The following is a 26097-nucleotide window of genomic DNA, read 5'->3' as shown; positions in this document are numbered from 1 at the left end:
TACCTTTATTTATAAAAATATTCAAGATAATAACCAAAACCTGCAAAATGTCCATAAAAATCATCAATTAGTGGAACAACCCAACAATGCGTCTGAATTCATCTGAAAATTCCAGGGCTGATAGAACTTTAACTAACGGACATTTTTATCCCTATCAGATTTGCTCGTTATGATTTCTTTTTTAAGATATAGGCCTGAAACTGCATTTAACAACTATGTTTTATGTGTAGCCATTGTGGCCATGTTTTTTTTTTTACGAAACATAAAATAAAACACGAACTTTATTCTAAATATACTTTAAGGATCATTCAGCTTGAGTTTGGTTGAAATTGGCACAGTAGTTTCATGTAGAAATACACAGTGCGAAAAAGAAACTTAAAATTGACACTCATATATATCTGAGACTACTACATATCTGAAACTACTATAGTAGTCTCAGTATATATTTACTACCTTCTTTCCCTTGACTTTTTACAAATAAGGCTTTATGCTTGTGTTATACATGTGCATATAATATATAAGGAATCGGCATCTTCCATAGATATGATTTCCAATAGTTATAATGGTGAAAGAACGTAAAACGACCGCCAGACGTCTGTGTTTCTTCGATTTAAACCTGCTGATACATTTTGCGTACAACAACAAATACGGCAATACAAAAAAAGAAGATGTGGTATGATTGCTAATGGGACGAATTTCCACCACAGACTAAATGAGTTGATGTTATCATCTAGAGATCGTTGCATGGCCCTCAAAAAATGAACAAACCAACATCTTTGAGCAAACTATAAAAGAGGGACGAAAGATACAAGAGGGCAGGAGAGTCAAACTCTTAGATAGAAAATAAATTGAAAACGCCATGGCTAAAAATAAAAAGACAAACAGACAAATAATAGTACAGAGGACACAACATAGAAGACCCCCTAGAAAACTAAAGACTAAGCAACCGTCCCAACCCGCAAAAACTGGGTGTGATTGCAGGTGCTCCGGAAGAGTGTTCAAATATCTACCAATACGTTTTTTTGTCAAAATATTATCTGTAATATATAGTGTTATAAAGGATCATAACTTAATTATTACAAAGTTATATAGGAATAATGTAACGTTTATTTTTTGCTAAAAAATAGCAACTCGGAAAGCAAATACATGTACGGTCATCCATTTTTTCTTTCTTTTAATTTCTAAAAGCATTTTATGAGGATAAGTGGTATAATCTTCACATTTATTATTTAAAGATTATACCACTTATTTTTTTCTGTCTTTTCTAATCGTAACATATTTTTTTTTAGCTCTTGCATCTTCTAAGTAAACAAGCTCGGTAAAATATGAATCTGAAAATAGCATAATTTTGTTATACCCCATACAAACCGGAAATATTGGTCCGTCTTTGTAGAAATTTATTATTTAAAAAAATAAAAGTATCAACCAATCAAAAATTTGGTTGCGTTCTTTTAAGCCCCCATTTCTCATTGGTTGTTTCGAAAGCCCACCATATTCGAATGTTTATTGTTTTCCTGTTTAAAAATGAAGCCCAAAATTGAAAAAGATAAGAATCAACACATACAAGTTGCAGTTCGTTGCAGGTAAGACTTTGACAAAAGAGTGAGAACTCAACTGATTGCCAAATTACCCGGAACCAACTCGCCCAAAACTGCCCACTTGGGCACTTTACTTTCTACCACTTCTTCTTCTTCTTCTTATGGTATCCAGTTATCCATCAGATTTTTGATGATTACTAACTGCTGCAAGGTTCTGATTTATAATTCTTTTTCATAACGAATTAGAAAAGCTAAATTCATCTCAATTTTACTTCTATAAGTAAGTTTAGTTAGTGGAAAAGTGTGTCAATTTTGCACAAGAGTATTTGTTGACAATAGTGGGTTTTTGCAGCCCTATCCAACAGGTCTGCAAATAATGATGGAGTCTTTTAGTTTGAGGGACAACATACACTATGGACGTACAGGTTCCCCAACTATAATTGAATAATATAAGCATTACTATGGTTAATGCCTTGCTATAAATGCTGGTGATGTCCAGTGCCAGAATAAATAAATATATCCCACTGACCTAGAGGCTAGAATAACTGGTATCAGACAGTTCGCGCCCAATAATATACATTCACACCCTACACGTTCGCATTTTTAAGACAGTTCACTTGGCAGTGAATTTTGTCGCACATCATGTTCAATCAACTTTTAAATTTCTTCTAGTGGTCTGTTCAATGTTTGGAAGCATGCTTGTGTAAGCCTCCCAGCAACAGGTTGGGAACAAACCCCCTGTATGATGATTATAGTTGTATAGAGGGATAAGGCCTAAATTAAAATATTGTTTGTTTGCTGTCAGCCGACCGACCCAAAAAAATCGCCGCGATCCAAATAATTTTATTGCGTTTTTGAAAACATTTTTTTTTTATTCCGGAATTTTGCCGGTTGCGGTTTCGGTTTAGAATCGAGTGCTGATTTCCGGGATACCGCTCGTATTTACGCTTTGCTCAAAATGTAGTAGTCAGTCGAGGAGGACCAGTTTTAGGGTTACATGCGTTTTTGATTTCCGGTACACAAAGGTGCATTGAAATGTTTCGGGGGTATACAAGTTTATTATTAACTTACAAATAGAACAACACGACACGGATCCATATGCATTAAATACACCAAGCACTCACCATGCAGTTGCATTACTAAGCCAGAAAGCACACTACAGAGGGTGATTAAGGATTAAAAGGTGCATATATAATAGCAGTGAATATATCTAGCAGAACACAATAGAGAAAAAAAGAGCAGATATTCACATATAAAAGAATAAAATATGAGGCAGGCATAACCTGTAATAGGGACGAAGTTTGTATGAAATAGTTTTTTTTTCAAATCAAACATGTTTAAATTAAAGAAACGGAAATACAGTAACGTTTCCGACTTTGGTTCTGTTGTTAGGGATTTAGTTGTGACGTTATTTAAGTTATGACGTCATGTTAAATGTAAACAAAGAAACGCTTTCATCAGGTAACGTTTATTTCATATCAAACAATTATTAAAAATGAAAATGGTATTGCGTTCCTTCCTATTATATACTAGACCGATAAATATATATTAAATACTTAAAGTGTCATACAAACGAGACCGGAAAAAGGAAGTACATTGTAGATTTCTGCGCAGGTCCGGGATTTCAAAACTTGACATAAAAAAAATTGAACGATTTTGAGTTCATTAGTACAATCAAAAATTCGGGAAATTTTCCCGTATTTTTTTTTTTTATTGATTTTTCTACTGTTATTGGGGCCTTTGTCCCCATATTAGAGGTGAAGGTTATAGCAAGTGACACATAAATGCATGCATATGCAGAGATAAAAGATGTACGAGGCTCCCAACATTCATGCTATTATATAAACATCCAAAAGTTTTTTCCAGAAAAAAATTAAATAATTTACCTACCTACCTACCCACATAAAAAAATCTGGGTAGAAGAAGGGCAAACAAACAATATTTTAATTTAGGCCTAATGCTTCTTTAGAGGGATACAATGATCCCTCTATAGAGGGGTATTTTTGTTTGCACTTGATTTAAAACAAAATAGGGCAGAATGGCATTTTCTAGTTATATTGGCTATAATCTCTAGCATTATACATTGTATGCATCAACATATGCACTTTACTAAAACTTGGGATAACCAGTTTTCTGCTAAAGTGACAAAACTTGCAATCTATTGTATACCTATCTGAACACATGATCAACAACAAAGGGAATCAGTTGACCTTTAAATTTCATGTTAAATCTAACAATATAAATTCTGTTCAGTGAGACATAAGTGAGTAGAAATTACATGATCATCAAAGCTTTCAATCATGGTGAACAATAGATTTTATATTTAGTAAGATAAGCATCAAACTGGGCATGTGCATATTAAATTAAGTACATCAATTGATGCATCAACTGTTCCAGGTTACTGCCATCATAAGTAGAGAATGCCATTCTACCCTATTTTGATTTAAATCCAGTCTAAACAAAAATACCTCTCTATAGAATGTTTATCCTTCTATACAGGTATAATCACCATATAGAGGGTTTGTTCCCAACCTGAACAAAATCAAAATATAAACTGTTATGAGTCTGAGGTATTGATAAAGGCTTAAAAACACCTTGTATATCAATGTATATAATATAACCATAAAATTGAAAAAATAAAGTATATTTATTAACTCTTATTGGTGTTTGGCAGATGAATACTCAAACATGTCATACATTTACATTTGTAACTTGAAAATATTGTCTAAAATACCCCTCATAGCTGAAAGGGAGATTTCCCTTTTGGAAGGGTTTGAAAATTTTGCTGAAGAAGAAAACAAAAATAGTTTATGAAACTAAATGATTCAGGGCCACAATAAATATATATAAAATTTTGAAACATTTGTTTGTGTTAATACATGTAATAAACTTATATTGCTGAATGTCAGTCTCCATCTACTTTTGTTATCAACACACTTTTTAAAGGTAAACTGTTTATTACTCTTGGAAAAGTTGATGAACGGTCAACCTGTGTTGCTTTCTTCTTTTTATAAAAATTACATCAACAGTCTGCACCAAAAACTTTTTCAACTTCTAGTCCAAAGACTAATATTCTGACAATTTTCTTATTGATCCAAACAAAGTTTTGCCAAAACTTACTAGTCCAAATGAAATTTTACTAGTCTGGGGCATTGGACTAGTGGCTTACCATGCAGACTGCATCAATGATTGACTACGCTTCCTGATATTTCAATGATGAAAACTATGAGGTCATTTTTATTTGCTGCCTCCAATGTTATAATTCAAGTCAGGCAAGCACATGTTAATTAAATGTTGGCTGGGAAATCTGACAAAAAAATATAATTCACTTTCAGGAGTGACTGACAGTGTTAAGATTGTTTTGGTGAAAAGACCCACACGTTCTAAGAAGTCTTCAGTTTTGTAATACATTTGTAATTTATATATATATATTAATTTTTTTTATCTATTTTCAGGGGTATAAACTCTTCAGAAAAAAGGCAAGGATCCTATTCAGTTGTTGATTCCAATGGAGACAAGAAGGAGATTACTGTGAAAGAACGCTTAGGAATCAATCCAACTACAAAGACCTACAATTTTGACCATGTCTTCCCACCAGCAGCCTCTCAGCTACATGTTTATACCAGCATTGTCATACCTATTATTGAAGAGGTCTTACTGGGATATAACTGTACTATATTTGCGTATGTTTTAACATAAATCTAGCTGTTAATTAACTAGAATGTATATTAGTGTATGCAAGGAAATGGTTTAAATTTTCAAAAAAAACATTCATGATAAGAACCTTCATTTGGCTCATTTTACCAACACTCTTTGCTTAAATTTCCGACCTTTACAAATGTATATTAAAATTAATCTGAAAAGGTCATATATAAAGAAGAAGGAAACAGTTAATAGAACTGATATACCATTGTATAAGATTGTATAAGCATTTGCACTTCTCATTTCCACAGATTATTTGGCCCTGCACCTACAGTCATGGTTTGAGTCTTTGAAATTTGAACATGACAAAATGTAAACAATCGTTGGGGAAACACAATTGTTCTGGCTTACTGTATCTTATTATCAGTCAGCAGTCTCATCTAAAACATTTTTCATTCGTAAGATATTTTGTTTCCTTTTCAGATATGGACAAACTGGTACAGGAAAGACCTATACAATGGAAGGAGAGAGAAGTGATGACCCCAGTGTATCCTGGCAAGAAGATCCATTGGCTGGTATCATACCTAGAGCAATGTTTCATATCTTTGAGAGACTTCAGAGACAGGTAAAAGCAAGAACTAAGTGAAGAAAAACTTTCAACTACTGATGATACATTTGTTTGGCTTATATGTTCCCAAACTTATGAAATATATTGCAATAATTTTATTTATATCACAAGATAAAGCAGGAATCTACTTTGCTATACTAGTTGGTTAAATTAACTGTTTACAGTTTTAGTTCTCTATCTAATCTATTAATTTATGTCTTTCTTTCTTACTTACTTAATTTGTTTCTTTTGAAGGATGTAGAGTTTTCCATCCGTGTATCTTTTCTGGAATTGTACAATGAAGAATTGTTTGATCTGTTAGGATCTACAGATGACCCACTTCGACTCAAAATTTACGAAGACAGTTCAAGAAAGGTTTGTTGTTTGAAGAAATAATGTTTTTGAATTTTTTGTGTTATTTTGTGCTTACAACTCAAGATGACATTGTATAGTGTTTTTAAAGTAAAATCAAGAATTGCACAACCTAGCTGGATTAGCTCCATTGAACTGATTGAAGGATATCATTTGAAATAAACAAATTATTTCTGAAATGAAATATTAGTTTTTGACCATGCTATAAATATTAGCACCTCAGATCTTTTCAAGATTCATCATTTCATTGTATTTTTAAATCCCTTTAATGGTATTGGGGGGATAGACCATCTTAATCATCTCCCTTGACACCATTTGCGAGTATGGTCTTGAGGAAACCATGATAGTCCGTCGGAAGGGGACGATAAATGGCTGACCCGTGTTAAGAGAGAGCCATATATCTCTTGCACGTTAAAGACCATCTTGTAGATTTCGAAAAAGAGTAGGTTAATGCCGCTACAAGGCAGCACATGCAAAGTGGAAAGGGATAAATTTAAGTTGCAAAACTTTTTTCCCAATCCACTATAAATAAATATGTTTAAACTAATTGTTGGTGACCACTGATTTGTGGTGGCATCCTGTATATTTTGAATACACAGATGTATTTAAGGGTAAATCATAAATAGTCATGGTAAGATTCACCACCTGGTTGATGAGTTACTGAATCAAGATTATAAACCTTGTGCCATTTGTATATTTGAAAAAAATCTCTTTTATAATCAAATGCAAAAATTTTGACATTTCTAGATTACTTACTATTTTATACTGACATATTTTAGGGATCAGTTATCATTAATGGACTAGAAGAAGTGGTTGTAAGATCTAAAGATGAAGTATTTCAAATAATAGAACGAGGATCTGCCAAAAGACAGACGGCTGCTACTCTGATGAATGCTCATTCAAGGTGAGAAACATTTAAAACGGAAGTTTACAAAATATATTAAAATGGTTGAATATTTTATCCTCCCTTACAGATGATCTCTTGGGCTGTCCCCTAACTCCCTTCTTGTCATCCCCATTACCCACATCCCCTTTCTGAACAGAATATTGAAAACCCTAATTCATATGTGTTTTCACTTTAAAAAAAATATTGTAAATTGAGGAAATTTTTGAAGTTTACACAAAGACCACATTCTTAATACAAATTCAAATTTGTACTATATACTGTCCAGATTGCATTAATGAACAAAACTAGAACAATGAAATGTCTTATCTTGACTGTCTTTCTTTCTTAAAATGCTAAATGGTGCATGCCTTTAGGATAAGCTGCTAAAAAAAATTGTTGTTTGACCTATAAAGGTCAACAGATGATCGCATATTTCAGAGGAAGTATTCTACCACAAGACCACAAATCATTCAATATTTATAGGAAAGCATGATTTGTTTAATAAAATTGTGCCAAATTGTAGAACGAAGGAGTTAAAACATTAGAATGAAAGTGGATTTAACTCTTAAAACATATCAATGACACTATATTCAGTATGTCAAATTATATTTCTATTTACAGTCGATCACACACCGTCTTCTCAGTGACTATACACATTAAAGAAAACACTGTTGAAGGAGAAGAATTATTAAAGATAGGAAAGCTGAATTTAGTAAGTACTACTCAGTCAGTATATTCCTTATCTTTATAGGAATAATTTTTCATCAATCAGATTCTCCAATATAAATATAATGCCACTGTAAATCAACTAATAATCCATCATTTTTTCAATATTCTTATTTAACCTATTGTTACCTTGTTTAATCCTGCTGTCAGACTGATATCATCTGAAGAAATCTCAAACTTCTCCAAATCGATATAGTGATTTTCTTAAGGTACCATTATCATCTTCATGTGACAAACCATTTTTCAAACTCAATGTATACTATAATCCCCCCAACCATTTTCAGTGGAAACAGATGCTTTGTCTTATTTCACATCTGAAACCATTTTTTTTCTTAAGAAACACAATTTATCAGGCTCCCCCTTTTTGATTGTCATTGATAACTCGAGATTCAGCATCATATGAATGGTTAACCTTTAGCTTGATTACTTCAGTTTCTCAGTTAATGTAAATTATATTTGGTTTATTGGTTGATGTTTGTATTAGGTTAGACCAGGTAAGTCATAATTGAGACCTGGAATATCCAGTTTTGTTTATATACCTGTAGTCTAGAACATTCTCATTACAAATAGTTTTAGTCAGACATGATCCATCTTTATTGGTAGATTTCTCTTCTTTTTTTTCCCCCAAAACAGCTTTCAACAATTAATTTGTCATCACTAGCCTAGGTATTTGACACAATAAAAAAAACTTTTTTTCAGGTGGATTTGGCTGGTAGTGAAAACATTGGTCGATCAGGAGCTGTAGACAAGCGAGCTAGAGAAGCAGGCAGTATTAACCAAAGTTTGTTAACATTAGGGCGTGTGATTACTTCACTTGTAGAACGTTCTCCTCATATACCCTACAGGTAAGTAGTAATGTTCATTTATTATTAATTTTTTTGACAAAATTTTAAGGACAATTTTAACTTTTGTAGCTTTTAAAAGGTAAATGCAAAAATACCATAATTTATTAAATCACACTTCAACAATTAATCTTTATATCCCATTAAAGGTTTTCGTAATCAAAATATAACATTTATTGCAATGCAAGACTGCTTCAAAATATGAATATCAAACCAACTGACATCAGTACACTCCATAAAATGCTCTAAAATGATAAATAAAGATGATTTTTTTTCAATAATTGTTTTAATAATTGTTTTTTGCTGTTTTATGAACATTATTATATTATCAGCACAGTTTTTTTATTGTAATTTTTCTATGCATTTATAGGTATTGGGAAGGTAGCAAGAATTACTTCTTCTGTTATAGGATTTAATATTAAATTATTGAAACATTACTTTACTAATATATATTAAAATAGTCTTGACAATTAAATGTTGGACAATTGCTATGTACATTTTATTTGTATTTTTTTATTGACTGTACATTCCAGAGAAAGTAAGCTGACAAGATTACTACAGGATTCACTTGGTGGGAAAACAAAGACATCAATTATAGCTACCATATCCCCTGCGTCATGTAACTTAGATGTAAGTTTTAACATCAATTATAGCTACCATATCCCCTGCGTCATGTAACTTAGATGTAAGTTTTAACATCAATTATAGCTACCATATCCCCTGCATCATGTAACTTAGATGTAAGTTTTAACATCAATTATAGCTACCATATCCCCTGCGTCGTGTAACTTAGATGTAAGTTTTAACATCAATTATAGCTACCATATCCCCTGCGTCGTGTAACTTAGATGTAAGTTTTAACATCAATTATAGCTACCATATCCCCTGCGTCATGTAACTTAGATGTAAGTTTTAACATCAATTATAGCTACCATATCCCCTGCATCATGTAACTTAGATGTAAGTTTTAACATCAATTATAGCTACCATATCCCCTGCGTCGTGTAACTTAGATGTAAGTTTTAACATCAATTATAGCTACCATATCCCCTGCGTCATGTAACTTAGATGTAAGTTTTAACATCAATTATAGCTACCATATCCCCTGTGTCATGTAACTTAGATGTAAGTTTTAACATCAATTATAGCTACCATATCCCCTGCATCATGTAACTTAGATGTAAGTTTTAACATGTGGCTCCATGTTAGGCTTTATTTGAATTATTGGACTAGTTATTGTCATTATTACATTGACATTTAACTTTTTGTAGCAATAAATAAGAAAATGCAAGGAACTGTATTTTTTTCTGTACAATCTCAATTGTGCTGCAATTTCATCAGCAATGTCTTGTCAACACCCAAGAAGGGAAATTATTAGTTATTTATAACTGGGAAAAGGTGGTATTTATTGCCACCAATGTTATCAAAAGGTATATTTGGTACTCTATCTTATACCTTGCAATAGCTTTAAACAAATACTTGCTGATATTTTCAGGAAACTTTGAGTACACTGGACTATGCACACAGAGCTAAAAACATAACTAACAGGCCAGAGGTTAACCAGAAATTGACAAAGAAGGCCCTTCTCAAGGTAGGTCTACATGCTAAATTAAACATATAACTAACTTTAAGTAAACAAAAAACTGTGAAAGGAGACCCTTGTTAAGGTAGGCCTAAATGCAAAAACACAAAATTATTGTCAAAAACAGATCTAAGCTAATTCAGAAACTTTATAAATACCTACTACTTGAAATTTATATCCATATACAGAATTGATGATTAATGATTATATGAACATGTTAAACAGTAACTGATGAACAACATGTGTTTTAAAATAAAATTAGGAGATGAGGTAATGATTACAAATGAGACAAGTACAAAGCACACTGATATAAATAACTATAGGTCACTAAACAATTTATTACAATCATCAATACCCATATAGTATTGATCTACAAAAGGCATCAGAAAATTCAACATTACAAATCAGATGCAAGAAGGTAAAAATAAACATGTAAAACATATCAACAATCAAGTTTATGCTACTAAGATATTTTCCTTTTAACCACCTGATTCTTGATTGGAGTTCATACTTGAAAAGTCTTAAGAACAGTATAACCATACAGCTGCACCCCTTTTAGAAATCTATCCCATGGATAAAATCTGAGTACTATACACACAAAGACGGTAATTATATTTTTATGGGGCTTTCACGAAAAACAGCTTTTCAGGTGTAATATTTTTCTAGTCTGTTTATTAACAACTATGATTTTGTCTTTAAAAATTGAACAAATGTGAGTGTGTTTTTTAGGAATACAATGAAGAAATTGAAAGGTTGAGAAGAGATCTACAAGCTTCTCGTGAAAAGAATGGTATTTACATAGCAGAAGATAATTACATGTAAGTTATAATTGAGGTCATTGTTGAAGTCTATAGTTTCAGGGGAGCATTGTACAAACTGCTTGTTAAATGAACGGTGTATAGATAGCAGAGAATAGTTTCATAAAAGAAAAAAGGCCCTTCATTGTTAAAAAAGTTATTGTCACAGTAAGAACCAAGTTTAAAAATTCAAATTGACATATCACAATAAAGTTCATATGTAATTACATATATTGTAGATATGCAAATTGAGATTTCTATATATTTCAGAGCAATGCAATCAAAGATAACCCAGCAGCATGATTCCATCAGGGAAATGGAAGAAAAGATAACTGCTCTTACTGAAGAAAGGGATAAGGTTTGTCATTGTTCTTAAGTTTATTCACTCTGGAATGGAATTATATAAAAGACTTGTTTTTTAACATATTGGTTTTATACCTGTTATATTACCTACAACATAGGAATGTTTTCAAAGATGGATGACTATTGTTTGAAATGTAACTAGAGAAGTAAATGTTTGAATAGATACATGATAATGTTCCTATTGTTATAGTTTAAAAAAGATATATATTAATATATGTAGTTTGTGTATATTGAATTGAACACTTAAAGCAATTATTTGCATTGCTCATGTATGAATTATAATTCATTTGTAAGTTGTCTTCATTTGATTTAAACTATTCTAGGTAACAGATATATTTACTATGACAAAACTAGAATTAGAGGAGACATCGCAGCAGTTAACAATCACTACAGAAAACTTGGTAGCTACTACAGAAACATTACAGGAAACAAAGGTGACTTTATGTGAAACCAAACAGGACCGTGATGAACAACAACATTTGGTGGGCAAACATGTGGAAGCTGAGGAGAAATTGTTTAATGAAGCAAAACAGGTAAGGCAGAAAGGAATGAGCTAGTGTCACAGTTATAGGATTTATATTTACTTTCTTTTAAATAATCCTTGTTTAGAAATTCACAGGATCTTCCTGTTAACTGTTGCATCATTTTGTTTTACAGAATAAACCAACAGGGATACAGTAATAAATTGTTTCATGTGATATATTTGATTGTTGGTGAGAATATGTGCAATGGTTGCCAGTTAATAGCAATATCCAGTTTACATGAATTCATAGATGTATTTATTACTGTATAATTCACAATTATATGTATTGCAATATATACTGAAATATTTGATAAAATCTTCTATTTCTTGCACATGAGTTGAATAAATAAAAAAAAGGATTAAAAGTGTGAATACTATATTGACAAAAATACATTCTGAAAAATTCCAACATAATTACTTAACTAATTGAACTAAATGACATTGTTTAGGCAATGAGATAGATCTATGCAAGTTTCCTTACTTTCTTTCAGCTTTTGGATACAGTAGAATCTACCTCATCAGATGTGTATGGCTTACATGATAAAATAGACCGTAAAAAGAAAGTAGAGCAACACAATGAGGAAACACAAGTTTCATTCCAAAATAGATTTCAAACTGAAATTGCTAGCATGCAAGACAAACTGACTGAATTTGTATCCTTACAGAAGACTTCCTACAACAGTCTTATGGACCAATCAAGTGAGTTTATTTTGTCAGGTGTTTTGATGGGGATTCTCTCTTTTGTTGGTAATGATTTGAAACTCAATTCAGGAATAAAAAAAATAGCACATACAAAAAAATTATCTTATAAAAATTTCCATAAGTACTTCCATCATTGTCACACAAATAATCTAGTCTGGTTCAAACACAGTTTTTAAAACATTGAAAATTGACTAAATAATTGAGTGTTTCTTGAAACAGATAAACACATACATTTTTTTAATCATTCTTCAGAATTTCTTATAGCTAATACACAATGTTTATAACTGAAGATGATAGGTGAAGTGATCAAATGTTCAAGTTGACTATTCCCGGTGTCTTTATTCATACATTTGCAGTCTTGCCATTACTTAAATCATTAAAAAACTTTATTTTCTTTTTGATACATTCATTGCACATCTGTAAATCTGTTCATTCCATATGTTTGTCCATACAACGATTTGTTAAATTAAATACACATACTAACTTGACTTGACTATATGTTTTTCTTCAGAGAACTTATTACAGAGGAGACAAGAGGAAGTATCTACGCTCTGTTCACATATAGCTGATCTTCATTCTAATATAACCTCCCACACTGAAGAGTTAACATCCTGTCAGGAGAATCAATTAAATACCACAACCACATGGGCTGATCAAATTAAGACAGACACCACATCCAAGAAGGTAAGGTTAATCATCCTTAGAGCAAATAGTGTGTTAAGTTCTCAAATGCTGAAATTAGGAGAGTGAAAGGTTCATTGAAATTTTCAGTTTAAAATTGGTCCAATAAAGATTCATGAAACGAGCCCAATATTCATTCTATCAAAAGCAGTGGTTGAACTTTAATCTAATCCCTATTTTGTTTTGTTTTAATTAGGATCTGAATTTTTTCCAACAAAATTTCAGTCATTTAATGTTAGGGTCATTTATTTTTCAAACTGTGAAATTGTTACTATAGGTCAAGCTGCTAGAAAAAGTTTAGGAACATTAATAGAATAGCTGTTATTTTGTAGTTGCACTAATGTACACAAGTTTATATAAACTTAAGGAAGCTGGCTTGTCATGTTTTGGGTTTTTGTCAGATTTTCGGAATCATCTGGTTTTATCCATTTGAATGCCTTGAAAAAATTTGCCCAGTGACCACCATTTTTCTTTTTGTAAATCTTGTAAATATATAATGATAAGCCATCTGTAAAAGTCTTATAAAATTTTAATTCCCTTATAACAGGTTTTTAGACCTTCATCTTGTCAATGATAAAGCTATGAAAAGTGATTTTTTTTCCCCCGCAAAAATTTCAATGGCTTATATCTCGAAAATAAGAACGGTAACCTATATATTTGTGATGCTCTTTAGCTTCCTTTATTAATCCTCTATCTTTATAAACTTGTATTTTGAAAACTTAATTTCTTTGAAACTGAGAAGCCAACTCCCTTAAGTAGAAAGCCTATGACAAGGTGTTCTCTTTCTAATTAAACAGTAGTACCATTTCTCTTCCTCAGACCTTGTTCTTATTTCTTAGTTTAAACTGTGTAATACAACAGCAGTGATAATTGACTTTAAAACTCTTACCATATCATTTCAGATGGAGGAAAGTCAAAAGATGTCTACCTTTAAGTCAGAGGAGTATGTTCCACTTATGACAAACATACACCAGAGCCTAACTTCTACATTAAACAAGTTGTCTCATGAAAAACAGTCTATGACCACACAGGTTTGTAGTCCAAATTGTTTTAAAATCCAAGTTGTTGTCAAATAGACTGGCATGACAAACACATGCTTTTCAATATATGGTAAATGCTAACATGTGATTGTGTAGTCACATGGTATATGCTTACATGTGTTTGTGTAGTCACATGGTATATGCTAATATGTGTTTGTGTAGTCACAATCTATGACAACACAGGTTTGTAGTCAAAACATTCTATGACAATTCAGGTTTGTGGTTGAGATCACATTTTTGTGTATTATCCTACTTTAGAAGTGAATGCTATATTAAGGCATTCAGTCCTGTAGTTGGTCCTTCTGTTACCTTCTGTTACCTTTTACTCTGGCACCACTGAACCAAATGTATCACAATAACAAGAACCTGCATTCTGATATCTAATACATATAACTAAGCAGATTTTCCTGAAATTGAACTATTCAATCTTACATTTGTGTCCCTTCTTCGTAAAATCAAAATAATAACTGCACACAATAATTTCTGGGCAACAGTTGAATATTCAATTACCAACAAATACATTAAAATTCTAGATAAAACTGTAATCCAATTTGAATTGTTAACCATTTCATATAAGTTATATTAAAGATGTCTCTTTTCAGGTCCTTTTGATATTACTGCACTCAATTATTTGTGGTCAATGCATTATATATTGTACTGTAATTGTATTCTTTATTTGTGGTTAAGGCATTTTATATTGTACTGTAATTGTATTCATTATTTGTGGTTAAGGCATTATATGTTATACTGTAATTGTATTCCATCATTCTGCTTATTCAGCAACCTGCAGTGGAGGATATGTTGAGTGATTGGGCTACAAGTCTGCAGACAAGTTTGACTAGTATAGTTACCATGGTTACAGAATACACAAGTCAACAAGAAGAAAAAATGGAATGGCTGCAGAAGAATCTGACAGAACAGCATGATATTGATGAGGTATTCAAGTTTTACAAAGATTGTTTTCTCAGATGTCATAACAAACCAGAAATTTTAACACCCTAAACAAAACATATATTTTGAAAAGACTGATCTTTTTCTATTTTACAATATTTGGAAAATATGAATCATTTGAACAGAACTATTATAAAACAAATTAGGATTTATGGAGCAATTTAACTACATAAGCAATTTTTCCTAGAACAATTTATCACATTTGTATTAAATTTTGATTCCTTTACAGGAAATGAAGAAATTATTGGAAAGAAGACAAGGCTTGTTGAGAAATGTAAGTAATTACTTGAACTTAGTTAAACTGAACAGACCAGAAAAGTTTCTGGAATGAAAAAAATGTAAACAAGCTATGTCAAGTTTAATTTTGACAGGTAAAAATGTAAACAAGCTATGTCAAGTTTAATTTTGACAGGTCTTACTCTATCGGTATCATCAAACTATAACATTTTTATGTTTGACCTGAAACTGAAGGCAATTTTTAGCAATTTCCAATTGAGGATGCTCCTTTGTGACCATTTGGTCTGCGTTTAATCATATCACTACCTTTTTGTAGTTTTGCTAATTTTATATAAATACAAGTATGTAACTTGGCCATATGAGCCTTGACCTATTTTTATAATCATAAGTTATTTCAATAATTTCAGACAAATGAGTTTGTAGAAGACAGAAAACAAGCCATTAAACAGTTCTATCATAAAGCAGAAAGGTAAGGGGTCATTTGATTTAGCATTTACAGATTACACTGTTGACTGGTCATAGATATTTGGAAATGAGAAATAAGTACATTCTTAAAGTTAAAAAAATCGCTTTAGGTAGTTTACCAGAAATTTTTAGTAACATATGTCTAGCTTAATATTTAAAAAACGTGGTCATTGTAAGATGTATGACAAAAGTTTTCATTTAAATGCAAGAAATCATGAATTACCTTCATTAAGGTCAAGGAACAGTAAATGGGCTATGTTGCAGATTTTGCTAAAAAATTGCATAAACCTTGGCTCGTTGAACTACAACTGAAAATCGAAAAAATTATACATTTATCTCTTTTATTTTCTGAAAAATTGCAGATTGATTTCTCTTAATATGGGTGAACATTTGTATAGGAAGCACATAAAATCGACGAAAAACCTTCTAAAATTTGTCTTTAAATCGCCAAATCTATAATTCTACTCCATAGATTTTTCTTAAAAAACTATATATTGTTGACACATAAATTTCTGTTTTAATGATATAAAATAATCATAGGGTCACCGACTTCGTTTTTTGTCTAATAATCATTTTGCTACCTTATTGGTAGTGAAAAACGTCAAAAATCAACGCCAGGTTAGAAGCCCTTTGAGTGAATAGGAAACTAGACTTAATCTAGTGCTGAGGATAGCTCTCACAAATGGCCCATTTTAATGTCATTGTTACTTTCCAGTCTACTTTTGTTGTACTAATGAAAAATTCTTACTATGAATTTAAACTACAAAAAAATGTTCTAATGTAACTCTTTGTAAATCAGTTAATGCAGTATTAGTGAATGAAAAAATAATAGACTATAGTTTATCTCTAAGGTTGAAGACATTAGAGATAAAATATCTCTAAGGTTGAAGACATTAGAGATAAAATATCTCTAAGGTTGAAGACATTAGAGATAAAATATCTCTAAGGTTGAAGACATTAGAGATAAAATATAGTTTAGTAAAATGTTTGCAAACAAAGGTCATAATTCAAAATTGAATTTGTATTATTTTTAGCAAATTAAAGGAGGTTCAGAAAGAAAATGAAGTGAGTTGTGAGAAGATTACCAAGTCAACTTCTGAAAATTGCCAGTCAAATCTGATGGAGGTAGACAAGGTAAGAAACTGTTGGTCTTCATTACTATTACAAAGTGTTCTCAGGTTAAATCTGATGGAGGTAGACAAGGTAAGAAACTGTTGGTCTTCATTACTATTACAAAGTGTTCTCATGACAAATCTGATGGAGGTAGACAAGGTAAGAAACTGTTGGTCTTCATTACTATTACAAAGTGTTCTCATGTCAAATCTGGTGGAGGTAGACAAGGTAAGAAACTGTTGGTCTTCATTACTATTACAAAGTGTTCTCATGTCAAATCTGATGGAGGTAGACAAGGTAAGAAACTGTTGGTCTTCATTACTATTACAAAGTGTTCTCAGGTCAAATCTGATGGAGGTAGACAAGGTAAGAAACTGTTGGTCTTCATTACTATTTCAAAGTGTTCTCAGGTCAAATCTGATGGAGGTAGACAAGGTAAGAAACTGTTGGTCTTCATTACTATTACAAAGTGTTCTCAGGTCAAATCTGATGGAGGTAGACAAGGTAAGAAACTGTTGGTCTTCATTACTATTACAAAGTGTTCTCAGGTCAAATCACATTCTTTCTTTTCAAATGCCAGCATTGACTATTTTCTAGGTCTTTAAAAAAAAAAAGGGATATCCAGTTCAGTATCATTAAAAAACATAATCAAAATATCCTTTTCATCACTCAAATTTAACATTAGTTGTAGCACTTAGTATAAAACAGTGTGCAACTACCATATTGAATAATGTAAGAGGGAATCTTTACTTTTAAAGTTTTATTTGTAGTGGAAAGCATGTATACTTACCTTTTTTTCTGCCAAAGTAAATGACCTTTTTTTCTGCCAATGTAAATGACAGACTATCACAAAACCTTTACATATTCACCTAAGTGGTTACACTTTTTGTTGTTGTGGTGAAAGTCATGGGTTAGATCCATGTATGGGTCAAGCTATATGTTAGTAGTTATCAAAACAGAGTTTACCTTTTTATTTATAGATACACACAGAAGTTGCTACATGTATGGATTCATGTGACATGTCAAAAAGTAAAGTTCTTGAATTCCAAAATGACAGACAACAGGTAAGTTACAACAAAATTTGTAACTTCAGTCAACAAACTTAATGAGATTTAACTATTTTGTGGAGAGAAGAAGACAGTACTGAACATATAAATTTAAAGAGGCACATATCTGGCACTAAACTTATATTTTTAAATATTGGGGGAGGTTGGTTGATGATGGTAAGAAGAGTAGATGGATATTAAGGCCGAAATATAAAAAAAAAAAAGTGGACAAAAGACTAGTGGATTTTACAAATAGGGCCCTAATGGTTTATTACAAAAAAATGTTCAAAGCCCAATTTATGATATAACTATACAGATTTATTTACTTTCTCTCATATGGTATCTCTTCATTATTATCACTGATCAACACAAATATAGGGTATGAAAATGGTATGGAGAAAAATCTTATTATCTGTGCTAACCTAGGGGTAGTCAGTATGATGATTTTTGTAATTTTTAGGTATGGTCTACCTTTGAAGAGAGGATCTGCTCAAGCATAGAAGAATTTAAAAAATCTAGTCAACAAAATTCAGAGAAATTTTCAGAAAAATCAATGGTAAGTTTTTAAATGGGACATGCAAAATAGAAACATTTAAACAAACAATTGGTAAAATGTTTTGAAATTTTAAGATTTGAGATTTTTCCTCCCTGTATTTACAAGGCCACAATGCAAACTTAACTATATTTTTTTCACATGGTTAAAAAAAATTAAACCATAATAATGGGGATAATTACACCTTATGTAAGAATCCGGGTTTTTGATTGGTTGATAGCCAGTGTATTTTTCACCAATTTACTGTTATCAAATGAATATCGTTCATTTTTAACGTCGCCGGGGTATTTGCTAACAGGATATGCCTTTTTTACTATCTCTGCCGTGGTATTTGCCAAAAAATACTCTATCCGACTGGACGCTTGTAACGTCACGATCATCATTGCGTTTAGTACATGAACATTCGGTGTAATTAAACAGATATATCATGTTCTTGAGGGGTATTTGCGAAAAATACCAGTCTTGAGAATGAATTTCCCTCGCCTTACGGCTCGTAAAATTTAACATTCTCTCGACTGGTATTTCGCAAATACCCCTCCTTAACATGATATATCTGTTCAATATCCCAGTTAGACTGATGAAAAGTGCAAAATAAATATAAATCAACCTTTTTAAATAACTTCAGACCAAATAGTTATGGTTGATAAGGAAAATTATGTTTTCGCATATAAGTTGTTATACGCATTTAAGTTCGATTTTAAAACATACAAGTATATAGAGGGATATATCTATTATTTTAATGGGAAGTCATTCTCTACTCTAGGTAAAAAGATATTTGTTTATCCAGAAAATTTAGAAAATACTGATTAAATCATACTATTAATAATTCACAAAAACTGGTTGATTCGCTGTTGTAATGATGTGATCATATCTGAACTAATTTTATTTTGAGCAGTTAGTCTATGCCATATCCAAATCATAGATTAATTGCTCAGTAACAAGTTAACTTTACTGCTGCAGCTCTTTTAACAAGAACTTGTAAATCTTTAATCATAATTTTTTTCATGTATAGAGTTGCTGGTATTTTTTTAAAAAGATTTGTTTAAAAATAGAATAGATAATTTTAACAGTTGTATTTAGGCCAAATAAAAATATATGTGTGCTTCTAGTAACTCTACCTACCCTACGTTATAGTCTCTATAATAGCCTACCCTGAAGATGTAAATTTAAATATAAAATAAAAAAAAATCCCTACCTACCTACCCTAATTTTTTTTTTAAAGATGTAACTGGAATCACACATACTTTTTTATTTGGCCTTATGAGAAAATGTTATTAAACTCACAATTTCATTTCATTAGCAAAAAGGATGCCAAGCATTATGTATTCAAAATATTCTTCCTGTTGAACTGTGTCAATATACATTAAAACTCTTCTGATTATGTATGGTACCTGTATAATATGTTTAATAGTAATCTAAGCTGCATTATCTTCACATACTGGTGTAAAAACGATTGGAAATATTTCATTGAATATTGATCAAATTGTTTGCCATACAAATCGTCTCAATTATTTATTTATTAAAATGCATTTTAGGGTTTAACAGATCACTCCAAGGAAAGCACAGACAAACTGGTATCCAGTGCTAACCAGGACCATACAGAAGAAGTCAAACATATGGAAGTCAGTCAGTCACTGATGACCGAACAAATAGATCATGTGACTGAATGGTCACAGTGTTTGACCTGTGAATTAAACAGGAGAACAGAAGATGTACAGAACTTTTTGGTGGATGAAATAAAAAAAGATATACCTACAGGTTTGCCTTTCTATAGTTTTGAGAAATATTACTTCATCTAGCACAGATTTGACAGTAATTGACTTAAATAGTTCAGCAAGGTCTCTTTGTAAAAATAATTATATGATAATGAATATTTCTATCAATAAAATTTTGTTGTGCTTGTGTACTTAACGTATGATTCAGTCAGTAATTGTTATTAATATTTTGTTGTCTTAGCTAGTTCCAACTACCAAGTCTCGAAATATTGTGCATTAATGCCATGTATCTAAATACAAGCAGCTTTTATCACTTTATACTATTTTTGAACAGGTTTAACTCCACAGAGACGTGAGATAACTTATCCTAGAATCCTCACTGAAACAGATGATCATGGTGTGATCCTGACAGATTATAGATCAACATATCAACAAGATCCAATAGTGATGAACCTAGAATCACAACTAGCCACAGTTGATGAGGAGAATAGTGCACCAAAAATAATTATAGAACAGGTAGGTACTATTGAAGTACACCAAAAATAGTTCTAGAACATGTAGGTACATCGCAGTACAACAAAAATAGTTCTAGAACAGGTAGGTACTATTAAAGTACACCAAAAATAGTTCTTGAACAGGTAGGTACTATTAAAGTACACCAAAAATAGTTTTAGAACAAGAAGATACATCGCAGTACACCAAAAATACTTCTAGAACAAGTAGATATATCGCAGTACACCACAAATACTTCTAGAACAAGTAGGTTCATCGCAGTACACCAAAAATAGTTCTAGAACAAGTAGATTCATTGCAGTACACCAAAAATAGTTCTAGAACAAGTAGATATATCGCAGTACACCATAAATACTTCTAGAACAAGTAGATTCATCGCAGTACACCAAGAATAGTTCTAGAACAAGTAGATTCATTGCAGTACACCAAAAATAGTTCTAGAACATGTAGATACATCACAGTACACCAAAAATAGTTCTAGAACATGAAGATACATCATAATACACCAAAAATAGTTCTAGAACATGTAGATACATCACAGTACACCAAAAATACTTCTAGAACAAGTAGATACATCACAGTATACCAAAAATAGTTATAGAACAAGTAGATTCATCGCAGTACACCAAAAATAGTTATAGAACACTTAGATACATCACAATACACCAAAAATAGTTATAAAACAAGTAGATTCATCGCAGTACACCAAAAATAGTTCTAGAACAAGTAGATTCATCGCAGTAACCAAAAATAGTTCTAGAACAAGTAGATACATCACAGTACACCAAAAATAGTGCTATAACATGTAGATTCATCACAGTACACCAAAAATACTTCTAGAACAAGTAGATACATCACAGTATACCAGGAAAAACATGTTTTGGACAGTCAAACATTAAGAATGATTTAAACAAAACCCAAGGAGCTTACACCAAAAAACTAAAACTGTTTAAACAACACTGCTTCATTGGGTAAAAATATGAAGAATAAACCAAGGGGGACAATCCAAAACCATAAGTTTAAATAAATAAATAAATAAGAGAAACGCCATGGCCAAAGGAAAAAGATCAAGAGACGAGTCCACGATCTGACCATTGGTTAATACTAATTTTATGAAAAATACACAAACACACACCTAGAAGTGTTCAGAAAAAAATGTGTTTCTAATTTTAATTAAGTGTTCGATCTTTGTGTAATAGAACAATTTTAAATCTTTTTTTTATAGAAATTCTTGCATTTCTGTCATGAATTGGAAACTTTTTTTTTTCTTAGAAATAAATATTTAGAATCAGAACTATTGTGATGATTGAAGGCAAAAGTTGAAATAACTGCACAAACAAATGAATATGTTTTTACCCTTTATGAAATTGTTACATGTGTATTGCGCATCTTGATCATACCATAACGCAGATTGAAGGGGTGATAAAGGTTGACATATAGTTGTGACTGTTGCCTTGTTAATGGAGAACATACATGTACCTTGTTCATTTTTTCACATCTTATTTACTTGTTTTAGGTGAATGGAGAGGAGGACATAATCCGAGATGATATGAGTGATTGTAGCAGTAGGTCATGTAAATCTTCTACATCTGGTATCTCAACCATGTCAGGATTCAGTAAGGTAGGTTTATTATTGTAAGAATGTGTCATGTAAATCCTCAATATTTGGTATCTCCACCATAATGTGTCATGAAAATCTTCAATTTTTGGTCTACCATAACATGTCGTGAAAATCCTCAATATTTGGTATTTCCACCATAATGTGTCATGTAAATCCTCAATATTTGGTATCTCCACCATAATGTGTTATGAAAATCTTCAATATTTGGTATCTCCACCATAATGTGTCATGAAAAATAATGTGTCATGAAAATCTTCAATTTTTGGTATCTCCACCATAATGTGTGATGTAAATCTTCAATATTTGGTATCTCCACCATAATGTGTCATGAAAATCTTCAATATTTGGTATCTCCACCATAATGTGTCATGAAAATCTTCAATATTTGGTATCTCCACCATAATGTGTCATGAAAACCTTCAATTTTTGGTTTCTCCACCATAATGTGTCATGAAAATCTCCAATATTTGGTATCACAACCATAATGTGTCAAGTAAATTTTATAACCATTCTTGACAGTTGAATGTTAACGGTCTCCAGTGGATAAATATTGTATCACACTCAATGCAGTGGTAGAAACTATATTTATCTCTTTAAATCATGTCTGTCTATCCTTTCGTAACACATTTTTATACACACTTTCTCAGCAACTTAAAAGAAGGGGATATAATACATTGTAATCTTATAGCAGTTGATATTTATTTTTGTTGTTTTATAGGCATCAGATACAAAAGAGAACAGAGTAAGGAAACACCATACCAAGTCTACTTCTAGTACAACAAGCAAAAAGCCTAAAACAAATCAAGACAATATAACACCAAGAGGGAAGTCAAGACTACCACTAAGGAGCAACAATGATTCATAAGAAATAGGATTTTTATTCAATATATAAAGCAGCATATACCTGTACATTATAACATTGTTATTGTTTTAGTGGTTCTTAAACTTTTAATCGGTTTTATTTTTTTAGTGCATTCATATCCAGTTGATGTTTGTAATTATATTATTGCTAATCTTGTGTTTGTTTACCTCTGACAATGTAATGTAAAAAAAAAAACACAAAAAAAACATGCCATCAAATTCGATTAATTTTTAAATGGTAAATATAAAATTTTGCTATTAATAAATGTATATGAGGTTATGATCTTTAAATAATATTTCAAGAAGTTGAATACAAGTATGGTAAAAATTCCTTTTTGATTTGATTCCCCAGATGCAATAATATTTATCAATTTTTTCTTTGATTTATATTGCAACTGCTTTTTGTTTGCAGAAACAATATTAATAATTCTTATGGAAGTATTAATGATTCAGCAGAAAATAAAATATATTTTCAACAAAAGCTCACTTTTATTATGTTCTATCTTTCTCAAAACCCGTGTATTTTAATATGATATTATGTATATTTCTAGCCATAAAGACATCAGAATATTTTTGTATGTTTAGAGATTGCCTGTAGAATTTTATGAGTAAAAAATCAAATTACTATTTTGATTCTTGTATATGTTTCCTATCTTTCTTCTTATTCTTGTCTACTCTTTCTTTTAGTTTATACATGCTGAATTCATAATTAATATTGTATACTCTGTTAATGAAATATGGCAATTATAATCTTTTGTTCAAATGTTATCCAGTAACATTCATTGTATATAAATGACCGGTAAGAAAGCTGTTCATGTTTAACCTTCAGCTATAAGTCATATGAATAAAAAAAACTGCTGAATTCATTTCTTTTATTTGCTGTGTGATGTTATAATATTGTAAAGATCATTTTCATTGTGGCTAAATTTTCCTACAGTTGAATTTTAAATTGTTTTTATGATCCTTTAAAACGAATCTACAATTGTGCTATAACAATAATGAAATGTGTTTCAAACACTCAAATTATTAACAAGTAAAATGTAAAAAAGAAAGAAAAAAAATGTTTTTCTAGTCAACATTTTGTGAATTCTTTTATGTTGGTTAAATCATTACTGATGCAGCAACTTTTATCAATATATATATATTGTGTTTTAGATATGAGTTTTATTTAATTACACTTCCTAAATCTTTGAAATGTAGCAGAAAGAAAAAATAAAGGTCAAGGTGTTGTTGGTTTTATTAATGGCATTACAAGATTACCTCCCTTGTTTTCTTAACTTCATTACCTTTGACATAAAAGGAGAAGGTAAACACCTTTCCTAATAAGCCCCATGGTATGGCATGACATAATATAGCAATTTATTAAAGGATTTATGTCATAAAATTTTCCTTTCTGATTCTGAAAGCAGTGGTTTCATAGCCATTTGACTTCAAAACTCACAAATATTTAAGATTATATGAAGACTATTTAGTATGCATTAGTATTGACTATTGCCTTCTTAAAAAAAAACTTATACCACATATATTCTGATTAAAAGAACTTTGTATAAAATCACAAATATCTATATTGGCAAATACTACCAGTAATAAAAAAAAAAGCTCAGAACTGCACTATACTATGAATTAGCAAATGATAAATTGTTTTGACCAAGAAAATTATTTGTTCAAAACACCTTTTAAATGGAGAAAATTAAACTCAACAACTAATTGTTGTTTTTAATCAGTATTTAATGCTGCCTTTAACTGGTAGAACAATTTTGACTATCACTTTTTGAATTTGAAGTAAAACCCCTATCAAATTATATATGATAAAAAGACATCTACCAACACTATTACATTTGCCCTCAAGTACCGCAACCTGAAGATAAAATATATAGCACTCATTCCTCCTATACATTTGTTTCTTGAATAGCCTTGATAATTTATATCTTCATAGTAAAAGATCAGTTATGTTGTCATTATGACATCATGTAGTCTGATGAACTGTATGAAACCTTTGAAAATGGACACAGGTGTCGAATTTAAGCTTTTTTGTGTACTGGCCAGCTGGACCAGTGGACTGAAAATCTACTGGTCCGGCTGCAAATCTACGGGTCCTGCAAAAATGACATTAATTTGGCAAACACTTATTTATATAAATGATAGACGTTTACTTGGACAATGCTTTCTTTTACATAATATTATGTTAGACAAGAAAGTGCTTTCCTCTCCTTTTATTCCCGTAGATTTTTTGTGCTGTTCTGATTGTTCATGAGCAAGTACAGATTGAGAATCTAACTTTAAATTTGAAGATTCTGTTACAAAAATACATTTCTGATCTATGTGTGTCACTGCAAATTTTTCACATGTTATACAAGTCATTACACTTTTTTTGTCCTGCGGTTTAACTCCTTTTTAAAGTTTCCACATTTTTTGTTGTTATGTTGGACGCCCACTCGAGATATTAATTAACTTGATCAATTGTAATACTTCGTACCCCCAGTACCGTGGAATTGAAAGACTGCATTTTTACCATACAGTTTATTCCTATTTATTGAAGACTAGATTTTGCAAGTAATTTTGTTTTGTAAACAAACGGAGATTACGATGCAATCAGTGATTGTTATCGACAAATTAGAACTACTGGTCTGCCGGACCATCAGCTGACATATCAACTGGTCCTACGCAAATTCTACTGGTCTCGGACCAGCGCCAATTTCGACCCCTGAATGCACATATCTA

General features: G+C 31.2%; 1 protein-coding gene across 1 annotated transcript; it reads left to right on the top strand.

The window, feature by feature from the left end:
• The first annotated feature begins 1374 nt into the window (after positions 1-1374).
• LOC134714984 (kinesin-like protein KIF11) lies at positions 1375-24604 on the top strand. The gene is made up of 25 exons (XM_063576778.1): positions 1375-1583; positions 4994-5221; positions 5664-5805; positions 6043-6162; positions 6939-7063; positions 7667-7757; positions 8471-8616; positions 9147-9243; positions 10109-10204; positions 10925-11013; positions 11263-11350; positions 11679-11888; positions 12370-12577; positions 13092-13264; positions 14164-14292; positions 15082-15237; positions 15482-15526; positions 15897-15958; positions 16989-17088; positions 18048-18131; positions 18574-18669; positions 20202-20424; positions 20716-20897; positions 22411-22515; positions 23234-24604. Exons 1-25 carry the CDS (start codon positions 1525-1527, stop codon positions 23378-23380), a joined length of 3201 nt encoding a protein of 1066 aa, XP_063432848.1. The 5' UTR covers positions 1375-1524; the 3' UTR covers positions 23381-24604.
• The last annotated feature ends 1493 nt before the right edge of the window (positions 24605-26097 follow it).

The sequence above is a fragment of the Mytilus trossulus genome, chromosome 4, assembly GCF_036588685.1.
Source record: "Mytilus trossulus isolate FHL-02 chromosome 4, PNRI_Mtr1.1.1.hap1, whole genome shotgun sequence".
NCBI classification, from domain to species: domain Eukaryota; kingdom Metazoa; phylum Mollusca; class Bivalvia; order Mytilida; family Mytilidae; genus Mytilus; species Mytilus trossulus.
The sequence above is the reverse complement of the archived record's forward strand: the minus strand, read 5'-3'. Positions and strand labels throughout refer to the sequence as shown.

Bases quoted from the DNA above. Each gene is read 5' to 3' on its own strand.
- LOC134714984 (XM_063576778.1), top strand. From the start codon at position 1,525: ATGAAGCCCAAAATTGAAAAAGATAAGAATCAACACATACAAGTTGCA. The intron at 5,222-5,663 runs GTATGTTTTAAC...TTTCCTTTTCAG, and splicing joins TATAACTGTACTATATTTGC to ATATGGACAAACTGGTACAG. The intron at 15,527-15,896 runs GTAAGTAATTAC...CAATAATTTCAG, and splicing joins GACAAGGCTTGTTGAGAAAT to ACAAATGAGTTTGTAGAAGA.